Source organism: Urocitellus parryii, chromosome 10, assembly GCF_045843805.1.
Source record: "Urocitellus parryii isolate mUroPar1 chromosome 10, mUroPar1.hap1, whole genome shotgun sequence".
In the NCBI taxonomy this organism is placed as follows: Eukaryota; Metazoa; Chordata; class Mammalia; order Rodentia; family Sciuridae; genus Urocitellus; species Urocitellus parryii.
In genome coordinates this window covers 29,062,905-29,070,659 of record NC_135540.1, presented here as the reverse complement: position 1 = coordinate 29,070,659, position 7,755 = coordinate 29,062,905, and the positions used below count along the sequence as shown (strand labels likewise).

At 42.7% G+C, this 7,755-nt stretch overlaps 1 protein-coding gene across 1 annotated transcript; it reads right to left on the bottom strand.

The window, feature by feature from the left end:
• Window positions 1–930: 930 nt before the first annotated feature.
• Npy2r (neuropeptide Y receptor Y2) lies at window positions 931–6,636 on the bottom strand. The gene is made up of 2 exons (XM_077803540.1): window positions 6,554–6,636; window positions 931–2,615 (listed from the first exon to the last, which is right to left on the bottom strand). Exon 2 carries the CDS (start codon window positions 2,579–2,581, stop codon window positions 1,433–1,435), a length of 1,149 nt encoding a protein of 382 aa, XP_077659666.1. The 5' UTR covers window positions 2,582–2,615; window positions 6,554–6,636; the 3' UTR covers window positions 931–1,432.
• Window positions 6,637–7,755: the final 1,119 nt, after the last annotated feature.

The window sequence follows — 7,755 nt, the reverse complement described above, 5'->3', positions numbered from 1 at the left end:
TTGAATTTGTCTGAAATGTAAGGAATATGCTCACAAATTCCATCATATTTACAAAAATATAACTACAATGAAACTTCTTTAACAGCATCCAGTGAAATGTGACTATTTTTAAAATCTGTCTTCTTTTTCATGAACATAGAATGTTTTAATTATCTTTGGTTAGGTACTATTAAAATAAAAAATATATTAATAAAATCATTAAGGAAAAACTACTATAGGATCTATGTTCTGTTATTTATTGGTACATTTTATTATGTATATATTCATATAGACAATAAATATATAGTTACTTTGAGGAAAAAATAAAAGAAATTGGTGGAAACAAAACATTTGCAAGGTGTAATGAATCAAGTGCTTTTAGTTTTTCTTACCAGATGAGTCAATTTTATCAAAGTTATATATTTTTTAATCCTGAATGGGTCCATGGAAGATGAATTCCAAAGAAAATAATACTTAAGTGTTCTGTAAACATGTATGTGCCTGTGCAAAAGTTGCTTACAAATAGTCATATGTTGCAAAATGTTGTAAAAATTATATTCTAATCTGATTTAATTTTAGTGCAAATTTTGTTCCAACACAGGAATCATCACAGAGATCATACAGATTCGGAAAGTTATAACAATTAGCAATAATTAAGAGAATTAAGTTATTTACTGATTATGTAATAGCATCTATACAAAAGCAGGAAAAACTTGATATGAGAAATTCAATAATGGTTCATATTTTTTATAATTCTGAGAATATCAGCCTTTGATTCCGAGTTGAAAAATAATTCACAAAATGTGCATTTGCTTGTATGAGCAATTGCTCACTGAGTACTAATAATTTTCCTTAACATATTAATTGTCTAGCAAATTTCAGTTTATGCCTTTGAAACGATCTTGAAGTCATTCAGTTAGCAAAATTTTCCTATAGCATCCTCTTCTGGATTTCACATATGAGAAGGACAATAAAACCAAACACCATAAAGGAGCATCTATGGCTCCCTAGAGAAATTCGTGTTCAGAAACTTTTCATCAGATGAGGAGGAAGCAGGGAGGACACAGAACAGAACCCCCAGTACTTGTCCTGATGTGACTTGAAAGTTCACTTATTGTACTCCCACCTTTTAGCATTGCTGATAATGTCAATTTCTTGTTCATTTTGCCTTCTATCTGGGAGATGAGTCAAAAGCATTTCTCCCTGTTTTGACTCTATTCAATCTACCGTCTGAGCAGCGGTAATGAAACCATTTTGTTGTTCCTACCTTTGAATACGGAGTAAATTCACCAAGGCTCGCCCTATCAGTTTTTCAGGAATTATGCTGCTAATACTTCCATTAAGATGCTTTTCTGTCCTTAAAATGGGAGACTCAAACATACCTGTGAGCCTTCCTTAATCAGGTTGATAGCTCTGGTCAGAATTCATCCCTTAAGTTTTCACACCTGTTTCCTTAGACATTGGTAGCCTCGGATAAAGAGTCACTGGGGCCATTGTGCTTTTTGACTTCCAGGTTCTTTTTAGATTTGAGTGTCACAGACACCTCCGAGTGAATGGCATCCAACCTCTGCTCACAGCGGAAGGCTGAGAGGAAAGCCTTCCTGTAGTTGCTGTTCATCCAGCCATAGAGAAGAGGGTTGGCAAAGGTGGAGCACATGGCGATGATGTGGAAGACCGTGAAGATGAGTTTGTACTCCTTCAGGTCCAGCACATGGTGGTCGATGTCAACAGCAAGTTGGAAGGCGTGGAGGGGCAGCCAGCTGACCGCAAACACCACCACCACACACACGAGCATCTTGGTGGTTTTCTGCCTTCGCTGGTGGTAGTGGTCATTTGCAGCTCCAGGGCTGACATGGTTCTTGAGTTTACTCCAAATACGAGTATAGGAAAAAGATATGATGCCCAGAGGCAAAACATACAGAATCAACAAAGTGGAAAGACTGTAGATAGTGCCATACATGCTCTTCTCCTCACCAGGCCATTTCTCAGTACAGGCCACAATCTCAAAGTCTGGAATAATTTCAATCAGTGAGTACTCACGGAAGATGGCCAGGGGACTTGCCAGGAGGGCACTGATGCCCCAAGCCAAGCCAATAATCAGGAAGCTGATTCGCTTGGAGATCTTGCTCTCTAGGTGGTAAACGATGCACCGATGTCGGTCAAGGGCAATGACAGTCAAGGTGATGGTGGACACCTGAACTGCCAGGCCCTGGGCATATGGCACCAGGTGGCACAGGACAGGACCCATTTTCCACTCCCCCATTAAGGTATAGGTAAGAGTGAATGGTAGGCACAAGGTGTTCACCAGAAGATCCGCCACTGCCAGGTTGGCAATAAAAAAATTGGTTACTGTACGCATGCTCTTGAATTTGATCACCACGTGGATCACCAAAGAGTTGCCAACTACCCCAAGCAAGATGATGGAGCAGTAGGCCAGTATGAGGATAACACGTACCTCAACCAGCTTGGTGCTGTCTATGAGCTCTGGCTCAGGGTCAGGGGCCAGCTCACCCCTTGGAGTGGTGTGCCCTGCCCCATACTGCTCCACCTTGGTTTCTTCCACTGTCTGGTTCTCATCAGACTCGGCACCCACTGGTCCCATTTTTAGCACTGTTGCACTTGGCCTGCAACTAGATCTACAATTAAGGGAGGAAAAGAAAAACAGAACAAATATGAAACATGGAAATTGCAAAGGTATTGTAAAATATATCCCAAAGGGACTGTTTCAATTTGGCTGAGGCTCAATATATCCGTCCTTCTTATTTCTAAAATCGCATCTAGTATAGCATCTTGATAAAGCAGGTCCTTTATTAAGTCTATGCAAAAAAGAAAATGGATCAATTAAATCAGGTCCTAAACAATCTATCAAAGGATGGGAATATAATATTTTTCTACAGTGAGAAAAAGTTCCAGTATGGATGCTACCTAATGGATTCCATTCATTTTCAGTGGGATGAACATTATGAACTTGACTGATGTTATAGCTGCTACAAATTCACCCAATTAATTTTAAAGAAAATAAAGTTTCTTTCACTACTTTCACTGTTTGAAATTCTTCAATATACAGCAAAAACATTGTATAAGGAAGGGACAAATATGAAAACCCATCCCTGGTCCCTGAATTGTGGGAATAGAAAATAAGGCACAATGATGGGATTTGGCTTCATAACCATTTTTTCTAGTGTAGTGGATGACAAATAATCTTCCCATGTAACACAGTAGAATCCTGCACAGATACTACCTGAGAAGTATGCTCAAGTCTGAGCTCTATCCCCCTAAAATCCCTAAATAAAAAGTTTTAGCACTTTTCCTTCCCTTTTGCCACCTCCCAGTCCCTGTTTATTTCCCTTCTGTGTGACCTACTCCAGTCTATGGTCTTCCCATTAATGAAATCACCTAAAGTTAAAAATGTCTTCACCTGTGTGCCTCAGCCGCATCTCTCACCGTTTCCTACTCTGTTCTATTCCACACCACAAGAGGATTGAATCTCATAGAGACATTTGCAGGGTCCCCATTCATCAGGAGTCTGGGATTCTGGCTCTGGAAAGTTAATAGGAGGAACTGGCAGGTAATTAGCAGCAGGAGGAAGGAGGAAGCCTCTGCCTCCTTTCCCCTCCCTCTCTGTTCTGAGCAGCACCTCTGCACAAGCTCCTTGGCTCTGACATCTCTAATACAAACCCTCTGTGATCCTGCTTGCAGTGGAAGGTCCTGGTTCCTGGCCTCTGCCACACTGCCTCTTCTGCATGTCTCTCCAGCCAGGGGGTAGTGATAAATCCCCTGCTGTTGCTAATCCCTGAGTAGCCCCAACATCCCCTATCTGGCTTCCATCACCTGTGTAACCACTTATCTGCATTTGATTCTCTCTTTCACATTTTGAAAGAGATTTGATTTTATATGGTCTGCTGATAGCATGCCTACTTTAGTTTTCTCTCCCACTAAAGGGTCTGCACCCACACATAATGATAACACTGGCCTATGCAGGGGAATCCAATCCTCAGTATGACATTCACATCTTGATGCCCTCCTTGCCTACTCCTTTGGCCTCATCTCGACATCCCAATGTATACTCTGTCACAATGAACTGCTCTCAATCCCAGCATCACTTGGGCTCTCTCAGACCTCCCTCTGCTGTCTGTGCCATACAGGAAGCCTCTCAGTTATCCCAACACTTGTAAGACTGCACAGGCCACACTGTGATGATTCTATTTTGTTCACCCCACCACAGCAATCTTTTCACAGGCAGAAGAAGCTAGATCTTTTTCATACGTTATTTAATCCTGAGCACCAAGCAAGACACTCCAGACACTCAATAATTTGGCAAAACAAATATGAAACTAAAGGAAAGCACAATCAACATCAGCTATTTAATTTAAAAGTGAAATTTTGATCCTTTCCTATGGATATAATTAACTATACAGGATTTCTTGCCATGACATGCCATCCTTATGCCTGTTTTGTCCTATTTAATCAGATAACTGCTTCTACACGAAAATTATCCAAAGAAACTCTAGGTCAATTCTTGATTGTAATCATTTAAATTGTCAGTATACACCACAAAGAAACTTCTCTAATATGTGTGTGTGTGTGTGTGTGTGTGTGTCTCCATTTCTCTTGGGTTCTCTCTCTCTTTGTCTCCTCTCTCCTCTCTCTTCTCTGTTTATTTTAGGCCACCCCCCTTCATAGTACCCTTACTACCCAGAGGAGTAGTAAGGAGTTTCCATGAACTTGTGTATTTGCTATATTGACTTAGATTCTAGTTCCCTCTGCATAAATTTCAAACAGAATATTCCAAGTAGACCAGGTTTTCTTTCCCCTTTGCTTCCCTTCTCTAGTAAATAGAAAGAATGGAAACAAGACATTCAGATCATGGAGCATGCATTTGATAGGTTCCACCATTTCCTTTAGAGTAAGAACTGACTCTACAGAACACAATTAGTCAATCCAGACAACTCATTAACAGAATTAACGAGACTCAGAGAAGTCAGTTTGGAGATTTTAGCAGACTAAATTGAGAGTAAGCATGAAATCGAAGGACATTAAGAAGGGGGTGTGTATTTGATTCATTGACTTAGTTTGCTCTTTCTTTTCAGTCTTATTTATTTCAAAGCCCTCTTATTTACACCTTCTCTGCAGGAATGGTTATTGATCTATAAGCTATTAGCATATGGACATGATTAGATGCTTGTAAGCACACTACTGGCTTTCAGCCAGTTCAAAACATTACCCAGAGCAGAGAATCTGTCACTTCTCAGTAGCACTTCTGGAAAAGTAGAAGAGGAAAAGAAAGTACACAAAGGAAGTTGCCCATAGAAACTCAAAATGTACAAAAATTACAAGAAACGCAGACAAAGAAGAAATATTTTCTTGAAATAAGGCAAAATAAGGCATTCACAGTATTCAAGAAATTTAAGGAGAACTTGTGAATGGCATAGTTTTCTTGAACAAGTGAATGTTTAGTTATTTTGTTATTAAAACATTTCTTTGTAGAATAGGAAATAAGGTTTGAGGTTTGGGGTTTCTTTCTTTCTTTCTTTCTTTTTTCCTTTGTGTCTCCCCCTGAGATTCAAAGCAACTTATAATGAGTCTGAGAGCCTTCTTTTAAAAAAAATAATATTTTTTGGTTGTTGATAGACCTTTATTTATTTATTTATATGTGGTGCTGAGAATCAAACCCAGTGCCTCACACATACTAAGCAAATGCTCTACCACTGAGACACAACCCCTGCCCTGTAAGCCTTCTTTTTGACTACATACTTATATCTATGGGATTTTTGCAACAGTTCTTTCTGAAACATTATTGGCCCAGGTTGGCCTTAGTGAAGCCTGTCATCTTACCAAGCACAGCATCTTACAGTAATCTTTTCTTAGGGAAAAATCTCAGAAATCATGCCACACACCTTAGGTTGCCTTCACTTGTTAATCCTGGGATGTGGAGAGAAGAAACTTTCCAGAATGATGCATGCAAGGCACGATTGTGTGTCTAAATCCAACATTAAGTGTATAAACCAATGAGTCTGGGATTGTGTCTCTTTCACGTGTTTGAGCTCCTGACCTTTACTTGAAATCAGCGTTTTCTGTTTCATGTCCCTAGGTTTTTAAATGATATGTTCCTATTGAGAAACATCTTTAAAGCTTTTCATCTCACCTCCTTTCCCTTCACCATATGTTCCTACTGGTGAGTGAGCCCTGTTTTTTTTTTTTTTTTTTTTTAAAAAGAAAAAAACATGAGTGAATGTTTAAGTAAATGTATTCTTGATCAGCTTTGGAGGATCCAATATGATCTTGCACTTTAGGCAGGCGTTTGATTTTTAAAGAGAAGGTAAACAGGAACAACCTGCCTATTTCTAAGAAGGCGCAAGGGAATAGTCAAGAATCTTCAGGAAAGGAAAATTCTAGCACAAGGAGAAAAGGAGAACGGCATAAACTCCCCCATCCCCACTACCCACCTAAATGTGGCTGGGAAGTGGGGGATTACGCTTGGAAACACCACCCCAGTGCCTGTTTCTTAGGACCCTGGGCTTCTTTGGGGATGTTCAAGTTCCCAGAAGGGGAATCAGAGGTAGGACTTACTGACCTGGCCCTCGCGTTTCTGCTGAGACTGTAAAACAAGAAGTGTGCAGCCAGTCAGTCCGATGATTATCCGGAGAGAGCCCTGGGAGGCCTCCAAAGCTGACCCAGTTGTGTTTGCTCCGACGGTCCTGGGCAGTGAACTGCGCGGGCGAGCAGCGGGAGCAGCTGGAGCTCCCTGAAGCCTGGCTGCTGTCTCCGCCGTGGGCGCTTGGGCACCGCACTGCGCTGCACAGTCTCGGGTGGGCGTAGAGGATGGGGCGGCGGGGGGAGGGAGTGGAGGTAGGATTGGGGGCGGGAGAGGCGAACCGCTCCCTTGAAGAAAAAGAAACAGGTTCGAAGGCTGAGGAGAGATGGCCCTGCAGCGGAGGGAGCTGGATAGGAAGTTTCCGTGGCCAGGGAACTGGGGGCGAGGTTCGCTTTTTCTTGGATGCGCCCTGGTCTAGGGAGACCGCGCAACGCAGCTGCCAACCTTACTCAGCGAGGCGCCCCATCGCAGGTCCTACTACTACCTGCAGCTGCCACTCTTACTCCCCTGAATACCCCCAAGTTTGATCCTCTGGGCGTTTGCACCACGCCTACCTTCTTTCACTTCCACCAACCCCTCCTTTTACTCTCCGCCCCCAATTCCGCTAGAGATGGCTCCAAGAAGACATACACTGGTCTGGAGCCCGGGCTCACCAGATTCGCAGGGAAAAAGCAAAGGCAAAGGCGTGGCGGAGACACTCAGCTGCAGCCCAGGGAGCTGTGGTCCCCTGCGCGGAGGGCGAGCAGAGACCGCGGGCAGGAGGGAGGCGGGCGGGAGAGACAATCTTCGCACCTTTGCGAAGCTGAGAAAATCCCAGGACTCCCTAATCGGGGTTGCTTCCTATTTTCGCGTGTAGGAGCAAAAGTGGAGAGCTGCACCGGTGCACAACCGGGGAAAAGCGCAGTTCGATTGCACCAAGGACAAATCCTCCGCACGCTGGCCCAAGGCTTGAAAGCAGGGCGCTGGCGTTCCTATAACTGGGTGATCGCTGCGCTCCAGCACCAAGGTAAAGCAAAGTTCAGATCCTTGCTGCCCAGGATCCGCAATTCCCTTAACAGGTGTCTGCGGACAGTTTCAAAGTTGAGTAGCGCAGATTCAGATTGAAAGCTTGGAAGGTGCGCTCTGCAAAAAGCTGGAACAGGAAAAGAAAGGAAAGCAGTTGATCTCAAATAAAAATCAGT

Bases quoted from the DNA above. Each gene is read 5' to 3' on its own strand.
- Npy2r (XM_077803540.1), bottom strand. From the start codon at position 2,581: ATGGGACCAGTGGGTGCCGAGTCTGATGAGAACCAGACAGTGGAAGAA.